Source organism: Ursus arctos, unplaced genomic scaffold (genome assembly GCF_023065955.2).
Source record: "Ursus arctos isolate Adak ecotype North America unplaced genomic scaffold, UrsArc2.0 scaffold_4, whole genome shotgun sequence".
In the NCBI taxonomy this organism is placed as follows: domain Eukaryota; kingdom Metazoa; phylum Chordata; class Mammalia; order Carnivora; family Ursidae; genus Ursus; species Ursus arctos.
In genome coordinates, this window is record NW_026623056.1 from 37,937,691 (window position 1) to 37,962,611 (window position 24,921).

Sequence of the window (24,921 nt, forward strand, 5' to 3'; positions counted from 1 at the left end):
CATGCCGAGGGTTGGCGCCCAGATTTGAACAGGACCATTTGACTCTGAGATCATTGTGTTGTCCACCAGCTACTCAGCCTCCACACCAGACAAGGCCAGTCCGCAGCTCAGGGCAGTCAGGACGGAATAGCCAATCAACTCTAAGGTTACATTTCAGGAGGATTTCTGTCTAAAATAAATAAAATTGAAAGTGTAGCTCTTCAGAACGACTTGCTCCTGTGTTGGCCAATATCCTCCAGACCGATCAGGGCAAATTGCATTTACTAGACAGAATACTGGAAATGGAAACTATCCCCAAAGAGCCAAGCTATGTAACCACTGACCTTAGTTTCTAAAGATTCTCAAGAGCCTGAATGCTTCGGAGATCTTTCCTGTCTCTTATTTCTTACATGTGTTTGATAAAATCAGTGGGAAACACACAGTTAAATCCACACATTAATGATGATGACGAAAATGACCCCCTAAACGTAGCCCTTCCTTTTTGTCCACAGAATGACCTTTGCAAACCTGTGGTGGGGAGTCTCTTGTAGCTTTCCAAGAGAGCCATTTTCTGGCATGGGGAGGTGGAAGACGAGCCCGTCCTGGCATCACCCGAAAGCGAGGTTTCTCAGGACATGAGAGGCCAGGAAGGACTGGATCTTTCCGATCAAGGGTGAACCAACCGGGTTTTTTTTTAATGTTTTTGTTTTTGTTTTTTGTCGTCTTGTTTCTCTGTCTCTCATTGTCCCTCCCTTGCTGTGTCTCGCTCTGTTCCGCTTGCTGTCTCTTCCCCCCTCGACAGGTGAGAAGCCCCACCAATGCAGCATCTGTTGGCGCTCCTTCTCCTTGAAAGATTACCTTATCAAGCACATGGTGACGCACACGGGAGTGAGGGCGTACCAGTGCAGCATCTGCAACAAGCGCTTCACCCAGAAGAGCTCGCTCAACGTGCACATGCGCCTCCACCGCGGGGAGAAGTCCTACGAGTGCTACATCTGCAAAAAGAAGTTCTCCCACAAGACCCTCCTGGAGCGGCACGTGGCCCTGCACAGTGCCAGCAACGGGACCCCTCCCGCGGGTACACCCCCAGGTGCCCGCGCTGGCCCCCCAGGGGTGGTGGCCTGCACGGAGGGGACCACTTACGTCTGCTCCGTCTGTCCAGCAAAGTTTGACCAAATCGAGCAGTTCAACGACCACATGAGGATGCATGTGTCTGATGGATAAGTAGTACCTTTCTCTCTTTCTTATGAACAAAAACGACAGAAAAGAAACAAACAAACAAAAGCTATGGCACTAGAATTTAAGAAATGTTTTGGTTTCGTTTTTACTTTGTTTTTGTTTTTGTTTCGTTTCATTTTGTACTACATGAAGAACTGTTTTTGCCTGCTGGTACATTACATTTCCGGAGGCTCGGGTGAATGATAGTTTTCCCAGCCTCCCTCGGATGGTGGCCTTAAGGCCTGGTAGTGCTTCAAGAGGTCCACTGGTTGGATCTCTAGCTACTGGCCTCTAAATACAACCCTTCTTTACAAAAAACAAAAAACAAAAAAAAACAAAAAAAAAAAATCTTAAAAAAAAGTAAAAAAAAAAATTTTTTTTTCACTTGTGAAGAGCACTACAAAAATATATAACAAAATCTAAAAGGCCTACTGTCTTTAAGTACACCGCTTGCAGTGTTTCAGTGGACATTTTCACAATTCTGGCCGCTTGGACTTCACAGTAACCAGTTAAAACTGTGGAATATCACTTCTGGTTGAAAACCCAGAGGGAAGGCCCTGCTGTTTTCCACCTACCACATTTTCTGATTTCATAAAAGGGCTGGGGGGGTTGGGAAGGGGCAGTGGGTCCGGTGGTGTGGGGAAGGCGAATGGCAGGCTTCTCCCCCAGATTTCTGCTCGCGTCCACACACCCTGGCCCACCTCCTCCGTGTCTCCCCCTTTCAGCAGAAGCCAGGAAGACTTGGACAAGCATCAAGCAACAGTGGCTATCGTATTTATTCAGTGTCTTCGCTGAGCCACAGCCTCAGCACAATCAAGAGGGACTTTCATGAAGGGCAGGAATGCAGATAAAACAAAGATATCAGAGGTTTGCACCTACGTTTCTAGGTACAAGAGAAGGATTATTTCCCACAATCTTTGCAAAAAACAAAAACAAAAAAAAAGTGTCAGGATATATTCTTGTGGAAGAGAAAAAGAAAGAGAAATGGAGGGTGGGGGGTATAATAAAAAGTTCTTGAGGCTTTTTTAATTCAAAATTTTATAGAGGGGCAAAAGTGACGTTTACCAGATAGAATGCTGATTTTTTTAATATATTTACAACAGTATTTGTGTAAAAAAAAAACAAAAAAAAGTGAGATTGTTAAAAGTAATTTTCTTTCGTTTTGATTTTGCATACACTGCCACCAATCCCTTCTCTTATTTTATTTCACACACATATATATATTTTTTGGTAAGTCAAGACTGTTAAGGTTAGCGATACTGCTTCCAGATAGAAAGAATAAAAGGCAATTAAAGTTATATTTGAAAGAGAGGAAGGATATTTTCTTCATATTTTTTTTATTTTTTCTTAATTTTTATTATTTTAAGTATTGCCTGGGTTGATGAGGGCCTCTGTGGCCAGCCCATCCCTGCTGTAATTTGAACTGCTGCTTTGTATTTTGATATGTAGTTCTTTGACTTTTAGCAAGCTTAAGTTGCTCCACTGACTTTTTTTTTTCTTCCAACTGATCCATCTAGAATTCTGTTCTTTTTCATGGGAGGACTTTATCTTTCAGAAACAGATTTCCTGCTTCTCTAAAAGTTCACTGAGGTCTTATGATTCTAGAATGTCTCTTGACTTGACTTCTTTTCTTGAATGAAACACTAGTAGTCTAGAGGTCGTGACAAATGGGTTTTCCTTCTGTGGTCAGCCAGGAGGAGGAGTTCATGCCTCCTCACCCTTCACAGCTGCAGAGAGCAGAAGCCTGGTACAGATCAGGATGCTTGATGCCAAAATTACTCTCCTCCTTTCAGATATCACCTTCTGACTATTTCCACCGTGGTTGAGAGGGCTAATGAGATGATCCTCCTTCAGAGGATGTAGTAACCCTTGCTTTTTGGAAAGATTTTAAGGAAATTAACAAAAATTTCTCAGATACCAACATCCATCATTCAAAAGGCCACCAGTTCATTGCATCATCCTGGATGCCACTCTCTCTTCCTAGTTGGGATTTCTCTCCTCGGTCCTGATCAAAGTATTGTAATAGGGATTTTTCCATTATAGACAGTGTCCTGAAGGGATTCCGACTCAATTATGAGAATTCTTACACTTAACAAAAACTCCAAAGGTGATTTTATTGCTGGGCATATTTTAACACTCTTAAAGGGGAAGAGTAAATCTTTAAACAAAGCAGAAACACCAAACTGTAATTTTAAAAAAGAAGCAAAGACAGAATTTTAGTTTCAAAATTACTTTGCATTTTAATTTTCCTGTCAGCAACTTATTTGCAAAAACTGTGCATCAAATGAGGAGACATCTTCCAAGGGAAGAAACTCTATAATGACTAAATTGGTTTTACTCATATATTTTAGATATTGGTTAACTTGGATCTTTTCCATACGTTCTTGGTGATGTTTAGTAGGGTTAGTGCAACTGGAGTACATGTGGGTTTTATTTGGTCCTCCGGTCCTCAATTCGGTAAATATTTTACTAGAAGTTTAATGTAGACTTGGATGGTTAACTGATTATTGGGTGTCACTCATCGTGATTTCTAAAAGGAGTCATATCAAGAACGGTGTGTCCAAAATTGACCTGTTTTAGAAGTTAGTGGGAAACAGCTTCAAAACTAAGAAAAAGTCCATTTTTCTCTTGCTGATTTTGCTTTTTAAAATAGCAGTGTGGAAGACTTTAATATTTCCACTTACTACCAACAGAGGGGGCGTTACTTAATTAACCACGTCCTGGGATTGTTTTGATATCTTGAAAAACAAGTCATTCAACCCAATATATAAAAAAGAAAAAATTAACATTAAGGAAAAAAGTTGTTCAATCTAGAGGGATAAATGACATAAACTCTCTCAGCATACTATACAAATGAGCTAAAAGACACTTAAAAATATTTTCAATTATTTGACAGTAGCTGATTTAAGATAGTGTCCTTATTCCAACCTTCGCAAAGTAAGCAGAATTTATAGTACCTCTAAAAAAATTGATCTTGGGTGCCATTTTGGGCCCCATTTAGCTATCTGCTTCTCAAATCAGAGGGAAACCCGTTTGCCTTAATGTTGATTTGCCATGTGAAAAGTGAAGCAGTTGGGTTAAAACGAAATCCATATTTTGTTATAGAACATACAGAGGGAAAAAATTCCAGTTGGGTTTGAAGCACTAATATTCATCCTTTCCCTTCAAATGAAGTATCTCTTTTTAAAAAATGTTGGAGAACTCCCAGAGAATTCGTGGTGAGGTGATGCAGTCATTATAACCACATGGACTCTCCAGGTTTGCATAGCAGTAGACTTTTTCCTACCGTATGTCTATTCCTCTCAAACACTCATAGTCTAAAATAGTTGACAGACTTGTACTCTGGAGAGAGGGAGAAGCTAGACTGCAGTGGAAGGTCTAATCTGGGGAGCAGTGAACTTGCTGTGGGGTTATTACAATATGTTCTGACCTCCTTAAAGGGCAACTTTCCCCATGGATCTAAACCAGACTGGACCGATTTCTAAAGGATAGAGATGCTTTTAGATTGCCAATCCTTACTTTTAAATTAAATAATTACCAACATCTTAGGAAATGGGGAAACATATTTTGCTTCAGGAATAGAGGATGAACATGAATCCTTTTATTTTTTAGTTTCAAATCCAACAATCTTCTTACATTTAGAACTTCATGCTAGGATGCTATGAGTGCTAAAAAAAATTTTTTTTTCAGTAGTCAGAGGAAAAAATAGATAAAATGGAAGCAAATGTTCCAGATTTAAGACCTCTTAGGATGAATACAGGGAACAAGAACTAGTTTGGAAAAGAACTTTTTTTTAGTAATTTATGATTTAAAAGTGGATTAGCTGAACAAGGGAAAGGAAAAAAGTCAAAGGGGAATATTTATGTCCAGACATTTAGATACAGTGTAAGAAAAATGAAATTTCCCAGCTCTGAAAACATTGGTAGCATCTCAGCATGGAAGGTAACTTTCCCCCTATTACTATAATAAATGCAAATATTTATACTAAAAAAACAAAAAAACAGAACCCAAGTGGTAAAATATGGCCCTCAAAAAGAAAGGAATTGGAACAGATGGATCTGATACAAATCTACACATGGGAAAAGATTAAGAAACAAGCCAGGCAAAGATAATTTGAAATGAAAGTCTTGATAGCAAAACGGTTTTTACTATATATTTTAATTGAGTTGTAAACTTCAGCTCCTGACAATAGTTTATAGACTTTTTCCTGCCCAAACTCCTAACTCTCTGAAACTGTTTGTGCCATGAGTAAGTGTGGTGGATAACTTCCTTCTCGTGTTCCAGCTTTAGTCCGTTCCTTCTTCATAGGCATTTTGGAGGTCACGGTAGCTCCCAGCCTTAGAAGAAAAGACTTGGATTTGCTTTGTTGAAAAGTCATGGGTTTTATTTTGTATCATCCCAATATTCTTTAAGGACCAAGAAAACCCTTTAACCCATGAATAGTTAGAATTTGTGCATTCTGATAGGAGAAGAACAAGATTTCCTCTGGGCGTGTGTGTTGCAAGTAAGTCCTAATGCCTTGACCTACGTGTACCTCCATCATATAAGCACGCCAACAGTGTGTGGCCAGCCCATACGTACCCCAAATCTGTTTTCCCTCAGCAGTTCCATCAAATGAATCGTGCCCCTTATAAAATCCCTCAGGTCCCTGACAGAACATAATAAAGGTTCATGTCGCTTCCTCCATGTGCTTCCTCCATAATGCTCCCAACACCTGTTGCCCCTAGGAAAGGGGGCAGTGAGCTAGATCTGGCTGGGATTCACACCCAACATGCCCATTCAGGAGCCCTCCTCTGCTGTTATGGAAGATGTTATTTAATTAGCTGAGGCTGGGAGCAGAGGGTACGTGATTCTGCAGCAAAGTTATCAGATAACCAAATCAGATCTGCCTCTGCTATGCAGAAAGAAACAAAATGAAGGTACAATGTAAGAGCAGACACAACCTGAGATGCCCTTGGGATTTGGGAGAAGGGAGGGTGCCCTTTCTGTTGTGACCTGACTCTTAAAAGAAATCTCCTGAAAGAATTCTTTAATTTAGTAATGAGTTGAAGTCCAGGGTAATGGAAGCCCTGGGGAAGAGAACAAAAGGACTGCAAAGTGTATTCAGCACCCAATAATGCGAAACCAAAAAACATCCAATCACAACACTAGGAAGTTTGGCAAGAAGTATTTAGAGAAATCTCTGGGCTTTCCATGGGTAGTAGGGTCGACAGACTTTCTTTTGAGTGATTTCTGGCTCTGAGAAACCTCTTTACTCACTAGAAAAGAACTTTCTTTAAATGGCCAATTTTATCCCCCAGAAAAAGAAATTTAAAAAAAATAAAATAAAAATAGGACACTAAAGACAGAACCATGTGACCCGGTAACAAACAAAAGGAAGGGTGCACTAGAATTTCAATAGAGTCCCTAATTCCATAGAAAAAGCAAGGCAACCCAACGCCTCTCCATCTGCAGTGCTTGAAGAGAGTGCTTGCGCCGACCCCGCCCCCCGGGGCTTTCTGGGGCTCCACATAACTTCCCCATTGGGTTGGCGGCAGCCCCTTTCTCTTCTTGTTGACATGAAGAAAAGGACTGTTCTCTTAGGTGCCCAGGAAATAGATTGCATGGGGCAAACTTTCAAAAGCTATCTCTACCCTGGTGCTCCGGCAGCATATGGTGAGAAGAAAAGGGACACAGAAGAGCCCTTGCTCTTGAGTGAGAATATTCTCGTATCCCCAAGGGCTCTCCGTGTGGAGTTGCCATTTCTAAGACCGTTTAAACCTCCACAAGAGGAAAAGTTGTGGTGACTCAGTGTTCATATAAACACAAAACGTGGAAATTGCTAACCCAAAGCATCGTTTCTAGCGCTAGGGATTAAGCTGATTAACCTAACCAAAATTCCCCAAAGATTTGTCTAAGTCTCCGAATACATTTTTTCCCCTTGAACCCCGAATCCACAGTGGTCAGCGGTGTACATTGACAGATCCCAGACAATGGTTTGGAACACCAGGGTTTATTTCCAGTTCTTTTCAGGATGAAGACGTAGAGGATGAGGGTTGTACCACACGGGTTCTTTTTCAGAACTGTGTATTTCACTGAAAAAGCGGTACAAATGCCCCGGGTTGAAGCAAGTGACTGCAACCCCTGGATTCTGGTGGTTCCTCAGGCCCAGCCTAGTGCTCCATAAACTGAAACCCTTCGGACTAAAATCTGATCTGAAGTGACCTCAGTTGAGGGATTTTCACCAGACACCACTTACAGTGTAGAATTATTGCCTTAAATCAGAAAGCCCAGGGAAGAGAACAGAGGACAGAGGGGTCGGAAGTGTGTGAAGACATAGACATTTCTTGTTTTTAATGGTTGCATCGTCATCAGAATGAGCGCTCTTCATGATTGAAGATGATGGAAACAGTGGCTTTGCAGGGACGCATCACACTTGTCCGGAACTGATGGTTCTTGGGAAGTGGTTGCTCTTTTTTCATATCCTATTTCAGTGACAGAGGTCTGGGCTGGGTGTAAAATAGGCATCATCTTAGTCAAAGAGCAAATCCCATAAGACATGGTCACAGGTGCCTGGGATGTCAGTTTTCTTCATTTCCTTCATAGGGAGAACAGTCTCTACAAAAGCTTTCTTTCCCTGTACGGTATATATTTCTAAACTCGGTTTTCCTCACTTTTCATAAGCATCTGCTTTATCTGGTGGTTCTTTGTTTAAGTGCAAACTCACGACTTTCAAATCTTCAAGGAAGGAGCATAATCTGCAGATCATAGAGGAAATCTAGCCACGTTTGCAGGAGTCCTGGCTTTTGAGATACTTAATTAGGGTAGAAAAAGTTGCTACTAGCCCTCTTTCAAATTCAGGGCTTTCCTTGGTTCAGATGCCTCCATGAGATTCTGATACACCTAGAATAGAAAAAAAAAAAAAATTAACCCCATCAGAGACATCTGTTTCTACTCCTGTTACAACAGAAGTTTGTTATTGCCCAGCAAAATCATTGTAATTTATATGTAGATTCCAGCAATGAAAAGGACCTAACCCAGCTACTATGTCACAGCTGCTGTGCAGAATGTCCGTAAATGAGCACACGTTCTGCACGTACACACGCAGGGTGAGGTGCTCTCAGTACAGAGCTGTTCCACGCTCGTATTGCCCAGGGACAAGATAGATTCTGGAACTTGGAGCTAGTCCGGGCTCTCACAGATCTCCTCTCTGCTTCTGCTCTGCCTTCTTTGGGTGCACCGGTGCCGTCCGTTCTCTGTGATGAGGTTCTGGGGCATTCTGAAGGAGCTCAACCAGCAGTAATTTCTATGTACCTGTTTCATGAGAAACTTGACTATGCCATGTGGAGGAGGGCGCTCTTAATGAACTCCGCACTTGCACTGGATTGACTGGCGTGCGTGGACGTGTGGTTTGCGTGTGTACGTGTAGTCTGGGAGTGTGTGTGCCTGTCAGAGGAAGCACACACAGGCCCAGGTCCTGGTGCGTAGATGCAGTTGCCTCTGCCTACCGTTGTGCTCCAGACTTGTGGCTCCCTTCCCGGGAAGCAGTCACCTGCCCACTCTGTTGCTTTTCAGAGTGTTTCAGAGTTGGGAGAAACAAAGGCAGCTTGTTGGATCCACAGCAATCCTACGGTGACAGGCTGTTTTCCTCCAGAAGAAGGTAGAACAGAAGTACTCAAGTGGCGAGCAGACACAGAGAGCAGCAGTCTGGGGCACCTCTCCGGGTCTTCTGGGAGGGAGGAACACCGAGGCCAGGGAGGCAAGACCCGCACAAACTGTGATCTGAGCCGTCCATGGCTGAAAGGCCTCCATTGCTCTCCTCTGTGCAGCCCAGCGTGTGCCCACAAACACTGCTCGGCTGTTAAGTCTCACTCCCAAACGGAAGCTTCCTGACCCTGCCTGTATCTGCAGGACGTCATCCTAATTCCAAACTGTGTCTCCGGAAACCAACGTGGCCTTTGCCCAAGTCTTTCCAGGAGTGGGTTGTTTACCATGTCTAGCAAACCAGTAGACTCTCGGGGGAATCATTTTTGGTAATCTCTAAGAGTTGATGGCTCTGGCCCATCTCACACATTAAAGTAGAACGCCATTCTTGCACACTATTCTGAACAAATGGACCTGGCTCTCGTAGCTGACCTTAGAGAACGGCCTGGAAACAGTCGGATTCAGTTTGCTCCCTCCCATGCCCTTCTTTTAGTAGGTGGCTTATTATTTTTTTTGTGACATGTAGATGATTTCTGCTAATTTACAGAATTCAGAGGACGTTTTCTTTCCTCTTCTACTTTGGTGACTTTTCCCCTACCCCATTAAGTAAGGCTACTTACAGTTAGAATCTTTTCATTGTTATTATTTTTTAAAATGTATATTGTCTTTCTATATCCAAAAGAAGTCTGTGACTGTAACCATAGGTATTTCTTTTTACTGGAAAAAAAAAATGAGGTTTTTTTTGTTGTTTTTAATTCACAGTACTAGTGACTCTGTGAAAGAACGTGAGTTACATTTAGGTATGCTTACTTAAGTACAGTACACTACGTTGCAGTATTTCTGAAAGCTAGAACATACACATTATATATAACAACTCTATATTGAAATATATATTACATTATATTCATTTTAACTTTTGAATCCGCCTATGATCATGAGTTGATTGACATATTATTTCTTCGCATTTATCACCCATCACCAACCTGCTGCAGTTAATCTGGTGCATTTAATAATAATCACGACTGCTCTAGTTTGCTTTTTATATTATCAGCTTCAGTATTGTCTTTACAGGATTTTAGAATTTTTTTAAGCTCAGACTTAGCAAATGTAGGAAAGTGAAAACATTTTTTTAAGAAAACTTTGTTTTTTTCAGTGTGGCCGATACAAAGAGGTTCATATTCGAAGTGGTCTTGTTTAGCTGACCCTCTCAATATCTGAAGAACAAAAGAAGTGCATATGAATGTATCTGTGATTTTCCCTTTGAGGACTGTCACTGTCTATATTTGCTTTAGAAAATATGACCAAGGGGCTGCTTAACCTCCGTATGATCTGACCAACAGTTACAGGCTGCCGTTCAAAGGGCTGCTCATAAGGGAATGAAATGCCTAGCGTCCCAACTGGATTTCCAAACCTTGATTTCCATACTGCTTCTTTACGGACTACTGTTTGTTTTCAGTGTGCTTTACGATTATTTTACCTAGTCTTCAATGCTCCCCTGGAGGCAGCTTGACAATATAACATTCATTTTCCTAGGAGATTTTCTTTCTTAAATAAAACCAGAATTTGAGGAACGTTTTCATGACAGAGGCCGATAGAAATAGAACCGAGAAATAGCTCATTTTTTAGCCCACAGAATCCATAAAATGGTGGCTCTTGGGTGTCTGGCCCTCCGTATCGCCATTCGTCTGTGAAAGTGGGGATTTGGTGCCTTTCTTCTCCAGCCAGGTCATCATGGAAACTTCAGGAATGAGGCATCCTGTCTTCCTAGCAAGAAATATTTTCTAAGTAGTATTTTCAGATAAAGAGCTTCTTCGGCTTCTCTTAGCTACTCAACCCAGTGCCTGGAAAACTCCACTGTTGGGTAAACTTTACATCCATCCTGGAGACCTAGAGCCGGATTCATTCTCTCAGTTCTCCATTCAGGACAAAATGACAGCAGTTTTTGATACTCAGTATGAAAGCCCTTCCCATACTGGACCAATAGTAAAGCCTCTCAGTATGACTATAACACCAATTCCTTCCTTTCGTCTCTCCTAATAGATTTTTATTTCCAAATCCCATCCCATTCTGCTGTGCTCCCCCAACCGCAGCCCTGAAACAAGTCTTTCCCAACCTCCCCTTATTCAAGCTCCCAGCAGTGCCCCCCACTTGTGAAGCCTGGCAGACCTACTTCAGCCTACTTCAAAAGGGCAACATTGAGTCTAGTAGCAAAATTATGAATCTGTTTCTCCATGGTTTTCAACTAAATATATTTCTACAGGACGGACATAATTGTGATTTGGGAGTCAGTGAGGCTGCTCCTTTTCCGGTGATCACATAATACCCAAACTGTATCAGTTTCATTATTTTCCTCTTTCCTTTTCCTAACCACGTTCTTTTATTTCTTGTTTCTCTTTAGGACTACTTTAAATTACCTTTTCTTCTCCTCATCACCTGAGGAACTCGAGTAATTATGACCCCTGAGTGCTCATTTCCCTCCTTTCCCCCCACCCCCTTCCCGAATGTCCTTCTCTAAGTTTTATGCAGTTAAAGAGCATTGACAGGAGTCAGCTCATCAACTTGAGACTCGTAGGCAGAGTGAAGAAGAAGAATGTCTTCACTGTACCTTCAAATTTTAAAAGTTATCAATATTCTTTTGAGAGTGGGAGGACCTGAGTCACAGTTTTAAATGTCAGCTGTACTAGTGAGGTCATTAATTCCTTTCACCTTCACATTTGGCCAAAGGTAAAGAAAAAAAATATACTTTCTGGGTTTTTTTTCTTTAAATATCACAGCGTTCAAATTTCTGATATGAGTAGACCATTTCTGAGAGGAAAAAAAAATCATCAATGTTGGCTGTTTCAAGTCCTGCTAATATTTAGCCAGATGACATATTTACCCCATACTAGATTTACAGAAATCTGAAGAAAGAGGTAACATTGTAAGATAATTTTGATAACTGCTCAAGCCTTAGTAAACTCTTTCAAAACAAGTAAAGCCACTTCCACTGAAGTAGGAGGAAACAATTAGGAAGAATTTTTTCATTTGTTATCTTTTTGAAAAACAAATAATTGTTGATTGATTTGGAACTTCAAGCAGTAATTTACTGAGGGATGAAAAGATCCGTAAAGTGTCTAAAGTGTCTATTTTACAAACAGTTTTTTTTAGATATATATATATATACATATATATACATATATATATGTATATATATATATATATATATATCTGACTGGATACTTGAAGGGCCATGTAATGTACTCCCCAGTACCTAAACACTCAGCATATAATTTAGTCATCATGCTAGATCTCCTTTCAGTGAGTCATAATTGTCTGGTTGGCAAAATGTTGCCCAAAAGACTGATACTGTTCTGGATCTGTCCGTTACAGAATGTTCATAATGTAATACCCGCTTTCCTCACTTCCAGTCCATGACTCTTGCCATGCTCCTACAGTGCCTCTTGGCTCTCAGGAAGACAAATTCTGCGGCATTTAGAGTACTACCTGGTTCTGAGTGCACAGACATGCGCTGTTTTATTTCTTGCTTTACCCACTGACAAACAGAATCAACATGTAGTATCAGAAATGTATTCCTAACGTGACGAGAGGCTTGACCCATCTCTCCTGCCTTAATTAAACCAATTTATAACATCAACTCACACCACAGAAAGCAATGAAATAAAGAGAGAGTTCAGAACCTTCCTGAGTTACACATCTAGTAGGACCCCAGCGTTTCTTCAAGCCAGTATTTATGTTGCCTACGGTGGCGATCTTCACTTGGCACGTTTTCCCCGTCAATCCCATCTTCCTCTCCTCCTTTGTCCGTTCTCCCTCTATCTCTTCTGTAGAAGGACTCTTCATCTAAAGTACTCTTCTCCCCAGGCTTTGGCTTCTGAAACAGTAGAAGACTCTCTTTTAAATCCTAATGACTAATGTTTAAGGTGTAATGTGGCGTAGGAGAGGATTCAGTTCTGCCACGTCCCGTTTGGTCCAGTTAATCGCAAGGATTTCTCCAGGATGCCTCTTTGACATTGTTCCTTCTGGTTCCCCGAGAAGAGCTCTAACCCTGAGACCAGGATTTCTCCCCACAACCTCTGCATTAGTCTAGGTTAATGTGCAAATCCTGCTAGCATTCTAGAGACTCCAGGATGTGACTCTCTTATTGCTTAGGAGCCCCCTGCTTTTCGAAACTGACATCTGTCAGGAGCAGCAAGAGCCCTACCAGTCACTAATGCAGCAACACGATGGTCAGAAACATTATAGTACATAATAGGGAGGATAGGAAGAGATTTCATTCTTCTTTTCCCCCATAAAAAACTTGCTTCCCCGCCCCACCACCACCATGCATTTCAGAAAGCCTGCATCTCATTTTACAGATATGTAGTTTTAGGATTCGCAAATATAGCTTAGGAAATGTTCTGAGATTGAAGCTGGTAGCGAACCAGTTTATTTTCTGCACTGGACTTTAGGACAAGTGTGCACAGATACAATTCCTTCAAAGAAAGTGAAACTGATATAGTAAAGCAAAGGGATAATACTTTGACACATTAAAACAGTTGTTTGCTCTCTGTAAACCTTGACTTAGGCATAATTATTATTTTTAGAAACCTGAAACTGGAGGAATGTGTATTTTAGTAAAGTTTGTTGTCAGTTTATTTGTTTCCCTTTATCTCTTTCTTCTCGAGATAGTGAAAGATTTTGATTCTTTAATTTGATACTGTCCCTGGCCATAGGTATCAGTCAAATAATGCCCACCCTTACCATACGCTTTTCCTTTTAGAATGAGAGCCTTCCTTCCTGCCATTAAAGAGTCTTTTCTCCTTGAAAACCTTATCTTCCTTTACAGTTAGCATGAGAGAGCTTTGAGGAGAGGGATTCTCTCTGCACTTTGAGGGTAGAATCGTTAAAATAAAAACTATTTCTTGAGATAAACCCCATTTACCCAAACTAACAGGTCTGAGGCCAAAGAATGGGAATTGATTGCAGATGAAGGTCTTGTATTTTACACTACAAATCTTTATTGCCTCCTCCAGTTTTTGGAGTAAGGCTGGGAATAACTGAATGAAAATCTGCTTTGGATGTTTCTTACTAATATCTAATGCAGAATACCCAGAAAAGACAAAGAAAGGGTGCTGCTTAAATGCACAATCAGTCCATAGATTTCTATAATTATTCAGATTTCTCTTCTACTCATTTCAAAAATATGTGTCCATGAGGTCTTCACTAGAGAAACATCCGCTTCTCCATTGTTCCTCATCTCCCCCACCTGGCACTGGAGGGGAGAGTCACAAGGGAGACCGGTGCCGCATCGCCAGCCCTCCACCCATCTGTACCCCACCACCACCACAAGATAAGGAAAAACCAAATTAGAAACTTTTTTTGAAAAAAAAAAAAAGGGAAATTGTAGTGCTTCATTTGAAAGAATACTGTTTTTAACTCAATTTACAGATAGCCTGACAACCTTTTTATAACCTGTCTTTTGTGCTATAATTTGCATTTTTAGCTCAATCTTTAAAATAATTGCAATTTCAATTAAGTGAACAGAGGAAAAGCAAAGAGGGGAGACAGGGCAATGTGATGGGGCTAAATCTGATACAGTTCTGGATTCATAAGGCCAGTTCTCAGGGTTACCAGGGAAAGCTAACACCACTCACCCTTACCATTCTTGCCCATCCTTACTATTAGAGTCTTAAAAGTTGGTCAGAAAACCTCACTTCCTTATGATTGAAGACTTTTCTTATTACTGTCAAACCCACATTGAGAGAAATGGTACAAACCCCTGACGGCACCTCTGCCTGAGCTTCCTCCAGGGCGCGTGCGGAGAGATGCCGGGAACCGAAGTGTGGGCTCAAATTTGATACAAGACTCAGACATGGTCTCAAGTGCTTTGTGTATGTTCACTGCCAAGGGGTTCGTTGAAAAATAAGGCCAGTTTCTCTGCTCCTGCTGTCCTTGGGACAAACTTTGACTTGGAACCCTCTCTACAATAGATTCGTAGGAGAAAATTCTCAAAAGCATCGTCAGCAGTTCAGCTCCTTCCTTAATCCCATTGAGTTGAACCTCAGTTTTCCTGAGGAGCCCTACTGAGGTAGAAATCAAAGGTAACTTCCGTATATTGAATGAAAATTGGCTTTTTGCCCTATTTGTTGAAAGGATTGTGGTTTTCAGGAAAAATGAAAGCAGAATTTCTTAGTAATCCTCATCATGGCACACAAAGGCAAGAAGCTGATAGGCTAGAGAAAAACCTATGATGAACTTTTATGTTTTTAAGCAATCTGACTGTGCTGACCCCACTATGCCAAACGCCTTTGTTTCTACAATCTGTTCTCAACTATGGATTGATTCTCCTGAGACTTCCAGCACGCGTGTGTCGTTTGAGCAGACACACAGGTTTCCATTTGGAGAATGGAGACCCAGACAAGCCAAAAGCATCAACTCTCACGAGTATCAAATACAAATCATTTCTCCAGAATCACTCAGTTCTGCCGTATCCCAAACCAATTCCAGACTAATCTTAAGTGAGAAGTAAGCTCCATAAGATATCCTACTATGAATGTTTTTTCTTACAGAATAATACAAGAAGAGGTACAAAGCAGATTCTTAATTTGGGTGTAATTATAATTCACTTTTATATTTAATAGTTGTACTGTTTGTGTGAGTGTGTCGTTGAGCTATTAGTACCAATTTTCAATCTGTCATCCTGAGAGGGGCCTTGAGAATTTCTGCAATTTCTGCATATGTGTGTGTAGATCTGTATTTATGTGTTGTCAGAAAAACAAAATGAACGGGGGAAGAACGAGGGGAGGGAGAAGGTGGTCAATGTGAAGAAGGGACTGCTCCTAGTGTCCCTATTTCTGTTAGGTCAGGTGGCTGCTGCCAGAAGCCCTCCAGGAAGAGTTGATTGCACTATTCTAAAATAAGAGCCCAGCACTGTTAAATTTAGAACCATGTTTTGGGAAACAGGAAAGTTTTATCTTTTTCTGTACCCATTCTCTTTAGCATCAGAGCCGTTTGACATGATGAAAACCATTCAGTAAAAACCACTACTGACCTTTGCATTAAATAGCTGTTTTCCTCTTCTAAATACTAGCCCTGGTTTCAACTCATCTACTTCCCTTTATTTTCTGCCTATTGATTTTAACATTTTACAGAAGAATACAGAGGCGCATGCTAGTTGTTCCTCTCCTTTGAGCTGAAACAAACAGGGGCAACAAGAAATGACTCACTGAAGAGTGAGGTCAAGACTGAATTTCCCACTTGTGTGGCACTGGTAACCTTTAGCAAGAACTGTTTAGGGTTGACCTTGGGTCTATATTAGGGCTTTTTTTTGGGGGGGGGTTGTTTTGTTTTTTTGTTTTGGGTTTTGTTTTGGTTTTTTTTTTTTGCACTAAATATGACTGCACTGCATTGCACTACTGAAATGTATTTACTTGTGCTGGGAGAGAGTGTGTGAGGTATGGGGGAGAAAGAGGCAGTTATGAAACAGGAAGCATCACAAAAACGGAGAATTCTTTCCGCCGTGCTTGGTCTTAGCAGGGTTGGTGAGAATCTGTGGAATCTGCTAACTCTTGATCAGGCCCAGAAACTGCCATGCTGATAGGATCTGTTGTCTTATGGTCAAAAAGCTGGGCTGGTACAGTAAATTGGAGATGTTTAAGGAAAAGTTTGCCCAGTGTTGTCTCCAACTATGCTTCTGGTAAGAGTTGCAATGGGTGAGGGAGCCAGCCGAGGTGAGGTTGAAGCCTTCACCTTGGCCTCCACCACAAAACCCCTTGCTGACCCACATTCCAGTGTGGCAGAGGGCGGTGGCGTGTCCTGCTTTCAAAACAAAACAAAACAAAAAACAAAAAGACAGCCTTGTCTGTATTGGAGACATCCTTTCAGCCTGCGCATGCTTTTCCATCCCTGGGTGAGACCTAGATGAGCCTAACCAAAGAGGAAGGCCGTGCACGGGGTTAAATCCTTTAAGATGGCAGTAAGGGAACAGTGCAATAAACACTGAAAACCAGTGAGGTGAAGGGTTTATTTTGAAACAAGGTAGGCCAACTTTGAAACTGAAGGAAGGGTTGGAGAATTGATCAGAACCTACTTACTAGCTGCTCCATCGTAGACTATCCTTTATTAAGCAGAAGACCTTAACAGTGCCTAAAAGTTTAGTTTGGAAGTTGCTGAACTTTTTCAATTTTTTATTGGATTTCTTTTTATTGCCTTTTCAAACCTGAGAAGTAATTAGCGTGTGACAGCTCTTCAGTGACTATTAATAAAAGAATCTTGCACCACAGGAAAAACAATCAATTGTGTAGGGCACAATAACACCAGAGTGGAGATGCTGAAGAGCTCTCCCAGAATCCAAGGCGACAGCTTGGAAGATTCTGGTTCTGTGAGAAAGGGTCACAACACATATACATGGGTAATGTTGAATTTCTCTGAACACTATCACATGTGGGGACATCAATTTGGAAAACTGTCAGTTGAGGTCTCTTTCCTAAGATTACAATATTGATACTTCTCTCTCTCTCCTTCTCTCTCTCTCTCTCCTCCTTAGCATCCATCCAAGTCTACTATTACAAGGTAAAAAATTTGTAAGGGAACTGTCAGCCTTGTGAGTCAGAAAAAAACACCACTTAGGGCTTTCAGAACTAACGTAAGCAATCCCTTAAGCACTCAAAGCATTATCTCAGTTTTAAATAGGAAACTCTAAATTCAGAGCTATTAACAGGTACTTAGAGATGTGTATTGCGTAAGCACTAAGACGGTATTGACTGCACCAAACCAAAGGTATAGAAAGAAATAATTGACCTTTTAAGATACATTCACATTAACTGTCCTAGGATACTTCTCTTGAGGCTTTGGGGAAACAACTTCTTTTGTGAAACTTGCATACCCATTCCAGTTTTGTCACCAAAGATTTTAATCACCGGAGCCTAATCTCCTCTCTCCCAGATAAAAATAATATGACAGGCTCAAGGGGTATGCTTTGGTGGTCAAGGGATGACACTTTGGTTTTCACTGTATTCACGGTGATATTTACAGGACACTCGTTATTAGAGGAGCTACCGAACTGTCTTCATGACTTAGGGTTTGGCCAGAGGTTTAAAGAGATAGGTGAAAAATAAACAATAGTACCTTGACACTGTAAACTAGTCTTTAATAGAGTCATGACCTGAAGACTGATGGAGAGAAAGAAACTTCCAGGGAAGAGAGTGAGCTAAATCACATAGAACTAAACAAGGATCGTTGGTGAAATGTGGGGCAGTGTAAACAACAGAGCGGATCGCTGCTCTTTGTGGCCAGACCCACAGCAACGGCCGGGGGCGAGTCAGACAACTGGCAAGTGAATTCAAGTATTGAAACAGCCGCGCTCTGGGTTTCGCTGTGGTTGGCGGAGCCCATGGCAAGGACAGTGCTGAGGCTGCCCTGTTGTGATAGTGCCTTTCTTGTAGCAAGTACTCGGTGAATAATTTGTTCAGTTAGGCTTTTCTGGACCATTACCCCCAGTCTTCTGAGGAGGTCTGAAGGGATAGTGTTCACTTAGGATGAAGGGACAGGATATTGCTCCTGGGATGATGTGATTTGATGATATTTGCACTAGATTCTAAACTCTACTTTAAACTGGAGCAACTGAATAGAGAAAAACCAAGGATGGTTCAATGTTAAAAGAAACCAAAAGCAGTATTTTCTAACTGATGCCTCTTCTTTTTCTTCTCCTTACTCTTGTTCTTCTCCTTCTTCTTCTTTTCCCTGGAAGGGAACTTCATACCTGCTGATTACCAAGCTCAACTCGAACCAATTCTTTTCCTTCCTATTTTTTCCCCACACTGAACCTTCAGTGTGAATTCGCCATCAGGTAGGCATGGTTAGTGTAAAGGGCGTCTGTCATTACAACTTTGCACCCGTCCTCTGCGTCATCAAGGGCATGAGGCAGTGGGGGGAGGGGGGGGGACGGCGAGGCTCCTCCAGAGCCACCAGCCCTTAGGACGGGTGAAAAGCAGAGATTTCCTATGGAGAGCTGAGCTGACACATATTTGTCCAGAGGACATTGGAGCCTGTAATTAATCCCAACGAATGCTTAGAAAGAGAAGGAAACCCACGTGTTGAAGAAAAACAAGGAAGGTGGTGTCCACAGTTTGCCTGTTTCCCCTCTCTCTCCTCTTTCCCACCTCACCCCCTTGTCCTCTCTCAGAATTGTATTTCATCTTTGTATTTATGTTACCAGAAGAATTATTTGGTTCCTTGGTTTTTCTCTTTATCAGTGGTCTGGGAACTCTTCCAAAATCAGAAACAGGTACCATCAGTGGCTCCCCTGTAGCCTACCAGTTTCTCAAATGCTGTCCACCTGGTCTTGACCCAGTCAACTAAGATAACTCGGAAGCTTTGGCTGGCTCAACCACCTGTCACTTTATTTTCATTTTGTTTTCATTTCCATTTGAATTCTGAGTGATCTTATGGGAAGGTGGAAATCACAGAAAAGGTTTAGAGGCTGCAATTCTAGGGCATAGCTTGTCAAGAGTTTGTATTATCCAAAATATAGCTTTCTACGCCTGTTTTTCTGTTGAATCTGTTGCCCTGATTATAATTTCTATTATATTTGCGGTTATTTTTATAAGAATAGAGTCCATTTGCTATGTCTATTTGAGTACTTTTTTTCTATTTTCCCCACATGGATGCAGTACCAACCTGTTAATGAAATATCTTTTTATTATATTATTAATATGTAATTCTACTGTAGACCAAAAATATAAAAACAAATTTGCTCATTTTAAAGATATAAAGAACTAGTGAGTTAAAGATGAAGAGTTGAAGGAAAGACAGAAGAGCAGTGGTTAACTATGTTGAGTTAGAAATCTAAGAGTAGCCTTACCTATTTTTAACCAGTGCTTGCCAGTCATACCATAGTTGGGATTATATAGTCTTGGCTCCTTCATGCTTATGTTCTATAATTTTTGTTTGTCTGTTTTTCTTTGATGTAATTGAGGTTGCACATCATGCTATTTTTGGCGATGCCTGATTTTATTATATTGTACTTTTATCAGTCATTTCCTTTAGAAGGATGGGGGGAAAAGTTTTATTTCTTTTTTTTTTAATTTAAAATTTGTTTAATGCACTGGAAATAAAATTGGACACATTTCACTGTTCAAAAATTCAAAACCAAAACAGAACAAAAACCACAAAGAAAAAACCAGCAACCAAATAAGCAACAGAAAAAAAAAAAGCTATGAAAAAACCACCTATTCCTACCGAATACACATATAAAATCTATCTCACACAAAAGAGAAATATCATCAAACAAGAAATATAAGTCCTAGAAGTTACAATGCTGGAAAGAAGACAGCTGGGCTCAGTGGGGATGGGAGACATGGGGCATTCCTTTGAGATCTGAGATCTCACCCTGGTTCCAGTGACTGCCAAAGGGGTTAAATGTGGGAGAGGCAACTATGGAGGAAATAAACCCAGCATTTCTGGAACTATCACCGTTTTATCCTATGCTTGGGCTCCATTGGGGGTGCGGGGGGAAGATGTGCTATGGTTGAGAAGGTGGCTTGTATGGAGGTATGGGTACAGTCCACAGCCGCACGCAGTTCAGGTCTCTGTCCACCAACTACCTCACGTGTTTCTTTTCTCCGTGAGGATTTCAGCGGACGGGCCCGAAACATGGGAGAGACCGTTCATGACTCGTTAGAACATCAGCCAATGCTAAAGAACCTCTTGACTGCAAGCCCACCCCCTTCTTCAGCATTCCCGGTACCAGCAGAGCCAGTCAACCCGTACAAACGCACAGTGAGAGGGAGACAGAATTTGCGTAGCGGAGCGGCTGTATCATTTGTTTAACGTTTGCTGGGTTTTTCTGGTTTGGTTCTGTTTTGGAGTCGGGGTGGGAGTGGATGTAAGTACACAATCCTAATACAGTAATTGTTTTGCATCTTCCATGTTTTATGCAAAAACAGACATTTAAATCAATAACTAATTGTGCCCTAGACTGAAAGTTAATGTTTAGGAGAGGAAAAAAATTGTTGGAATTTTTTCTACATTTTTTTGTGAAGAATCTTTTTTGGAAAGGAAGGATACATATTTTTGTTGTGTAATATTTTCTATTTTTGAATGCATTTTATTGGTACAAGACTGTTTTTTTGGTGAAGACATTATTTAAAAAAAAAAAGAAAAAAACTAATCGAAAAGTTTGCCCTTAAGGATATGCTGCAGTTTTGAGGTTAAAAAAAAAAAAATAACTGATTCAAGATGCGTGTTAAAAGTTGGGATTATATTGTTGTTTTTTGTAATTGTTACAAGAAGAAGTTTGTACCCACTGCTGTTTATTTTGTTTCAGATGAGTAAGTAAAGGGATTGTTCTTGTTTTATTCTTTTTTTAGAGAAAAAAAGCTATTTATGAAATGTCAAAAACACTGGACTGTGAGTTTAAGTGTGGAAGCATTTTACCACCCTGTGTCTTCGACCAATTATGGGAAACCCCTTTTCTCTTCCCCCCCGCCTTAGCCTTGCCAAATGAGAAAAAAATAGAACAGCTCTCAGATGATGCACACCACTGAAGCCCTGCTTTAATTTTTACGGTTCAAAAAGTCAGAAAACCAAAGTTCAATTTGTTTCTGAAACCCCACTGTCCGTGGCCCTTTTTTGTAGGACACAGCCAGTCGGCTCTGCCTCTCCGTCTTGGATCATTGCCTTCTTCAGGACAGGGGGCCAGCTGTGACACAAAGAGAAGCAGAAAGGTGGTGAGCCTGAGGGTTGAGGTCTCCTGGAGCAGATGTGAGTGGGACTTCAGCCTCTCAGCGGGCAACCAGGCTTCCCCGGCCTGTGGCCAGGCTGCCCCACTGCCGGAGGAGGAGAGAGGCTGCCCACGCCTCCACCCTCCGCTTCTAAGGCCCTTCTGTTACCGTCGCTCTCCAGAATGGCTTTGCCTTTCTCAGCAGCCCGCATTCCACGGACGGGCTGGGGGGAGGAAGGATCCAGTTGAAAGAAATGGGGAAGGTAGGACAAGGGACCCTCTAGCACGAGGGATCTTGTCCGCCTCAGCTTTGATTCTGTGGATCGTCCACCCATCTGCTCACTGTGAAGACGGAGAGGCAGAGTGCCCTACGGCTGTTCAATAGCTTTCTGTATTTTTTCAACATTGAAAAAATAATTTTTAAAAACTGTGATTTTTTTTTTAAATCATTTGGCTGGAGGGAAGGGAAAAGGGAAACACCAAAAGCTGTAACATGATTAACTGGAGATATTTAACTGGGGGCACTTTCTAGACCAAGACAAACGAATTCCGTTCTGGACCCTAAAGCAGCCAAATCTTGAGACTGTCAATGACAGAAAGCTGAAGAGAGGCCTCCATTTCCTCCTTTCTCCTTTCTTCTCTCTGTCTCAAAATTCTCTCTCGTTCTCCTTTTCCAACTTCCCTTGGACTACTGCCCCAATGGCCCTTGGACTCCCATTTCATGCGTGTGTGCACACGTGCGCGCACACACACACACTTGCAAAATACCATTTTTCTTAAGGATTGTGGGACCGAATAAAATCATGTGCCTTCATTTTTTCCTTTTATAGTTAGATGAACCTCTTCCTTTTTACAGTGCTTAAAAAAAATAGGGGAGGTTGAAGTGTTAGTGGGACTTGGGCATCGCTTGCGAAGTAATTTTCATTTAACACATTCCCCCTAAATATGAACACAGACACGTCAGCCCCTTCAGGATGCTCTTTGGCCATTTAGAGCATTACCTAACCAGATATGTGACAGCCTGAACCCATTTGACTTTAGAGCAATTCCTGACAATTCTCTTTCATACACTTCTTTCATTTTTACCACAAATGAGGTGAGCAATGGCAAGCAGCCTTGTTCTCCGGATCTGGTGCTTTTGCGTGTGGCATGGGGTGGGCCTGGGGGTGGGGGAGTGGGTGTGTTTCGATAAAGGGTGCATTCCTATAGATCTCTGGTGCTGAAGGGCCTCGAGTTCCTTCCAGAGACTGCATTTGACACACTTTAAGTACACACAAGTGAATGGTATCACATGCAATATTTTAATGGAGCAATGGGAGAGGCTCTTTGAAACGGGGTTTTGCATCTTTTTGTAACATTTTGATTTCTCTGGTGCCTTATTCCTACTTGATGCTGGCACTCACATACCCACAGGGAACGGACACAGAAGTCAGCCTGGGGAGTGGGGACCCTCGAGCAGAGCGATGCTCGAGTGTGTGGGCGCGGGGGGCGTTGGGAGGTTGGTGTCAGTTGGCTGGGAAGGGACTAGATGGCATCTCTTAGCCGAAGCCAAGCAGGAACTGCACAAACCCACACAAAGTGAACAATTCCGACCTGCAAACACACCGCAAACCCACCCTTCCTCATCTGAGCTTTCCTTCCTTCTTCCTCTTTGATCTCCGCCTTCTCGCAAAGGTGCTGCTGCTGCTGCTGCTAGGTGCCCGGAGTCCAGAATGCCCAGTAATCACTCAGGCACAAGCCTGGCACTGCCACGTCAGCCCCCGGCACGACCAAACCCAGGTTTCTCTTGCTCGGGGCTGAGAACTGTCAGATTTTTCTCATCAAAAATGTTTTCCAAGGAATCAGTGGATTACAGTCATTCTGCATTGAAAATGCACTTTAAAAAATAAATAAAAGCTCCAGACTGTTTAAAATGTACAGAGGGAGCAGGGGAAAGATAAACATGTGCTAGTGTCTGAACCCAGTTCAGTTTATCTCCAGTTGAAACAATATACACTATATTATGTATAAATGTATACACACTTCCTATATATATCCACATATATATAGTGTATATATTATACATGTATAGGTGTGTATATGTGCATATATACACACATGCACATAACAAATCCAGATGCTCATTACAGATGCTACACAAACAGCAGCAGAGGAAACAAGGTTGGACTCTTGCAACAGATCACAAAAAATAAAAACAGCCACTTGCAGTGATTTTGGTTACTTCTGTATGTTCACAAGGAATGGATTGTAACAAAGAAAAAAAAGGAACAGTGTTAGCGAAAGAGGAAAAATGGGCGCAACCATCTCGATCCAATGGGAATGCAGTAATGTTCTATACCATTTCATCTGTTATTTCTTTTAGTCATGTTGATTTGATTTCAGTTTTTGGCCATTCAAAAAAATTCTTTAGACTCAAGTGACCCACAACAAACTGAATAAAACTACAGTGAAAGCCCTTTTCAATGGAAGATGTCAGAAATCTCAAAACCCTTGGCCTGGCTCAGAACTACCATGTGCAAATCAGTACTCTCTTAATGTTTGAAATAAAAACTGAAAAAAACAAAAAACTTTTTTGAAGCACCTTAATGTGGCCATCCATTCGAGGAGTGGGTGCCACTTTTTTCTTTGAGCACCTTATTGACGTGTTTTGCTATCTGCTGTCTTTCTGTTACCTGTTGGCTGAATGGCTAGCCGTTAACACACACATGTGCGCAGACCAGATGTCTGGGCATGTGCGTCCTCAATGAAGTTTACTGTGGTGACTGCCGAAAGGTGAACCCATTTCCTGATTTTCCCGCCACAGTGTTGTGATAAGATTCAAAGAAACCCTATTCCCTGCACAGAAATGTTTCTTATCACATTGTATCTTAGTATGGAAAGGAATATGGTCCCTTTTTTGCAATCGCTACTGTACGCACACGCACCTCCTCATTCGTCCAAGTGGTCTCTTCAACGTCCGTGGGTGTACTGTTCATGCAGTATCTATTTCCCAATGAACTTTGAACGGAGGGCAACTTTTCTAACCAGATTGTCTTTTCAGACTGAAGACCTGGGAACTGGGGAAGAGTTTGGAAAGAGGGAAAGTCAAGGAAAGAGCAAGCTTTAAGTTGAAAGAATAATTTCCCAACAGGAGCTGGGGCTCGATGACTGCAGAGACTATACCCTCCAATCTTTGCAGGTGGGCATGGAACACTGCTTTTATCAATCTGTGTACCCTATAAACCCATGTATACACAAACACACACATCCATCCATCCATCAGTATATACGTGGTTTGGGACGAGCAGGTCAATAGTTTTGAGAGGGAGTTTGTTCCTTTTTTTTTCCTCATTATACTCTTA

The 24,921-nt window shown here is 41.6% G+C and overlaps 1 protein-coding gene across 49 annotated transcripts in view; it reads left to right on the forward strand.

The window, feature by feature from the left end:
• Positions 1–23,775, forward strand: part of ZBTB20 (zinc finger and BTB domain containing 20) — a 780,933-nt gene extending 757,158 nt beyond the window's left edge. For all 49 annotated transcript variants that reach the window (XM_048215038.2, XM_048215024.2, XM_048215031.2 and 46 more), the window contains one exon: positions 782–23,775. In XM_048215038.2, the coding sequence (XP_048070995.2) occupies positions 782–1,203 (422 nt within the window). In that variant the 3' untranslated portion in view covers positions 1,204–23,775. The remainder of the gene's footprint in view (positions 1–781) is intronic.
• Positions 23,776–24,921: the final 1,146 nt, after the last annotated feature.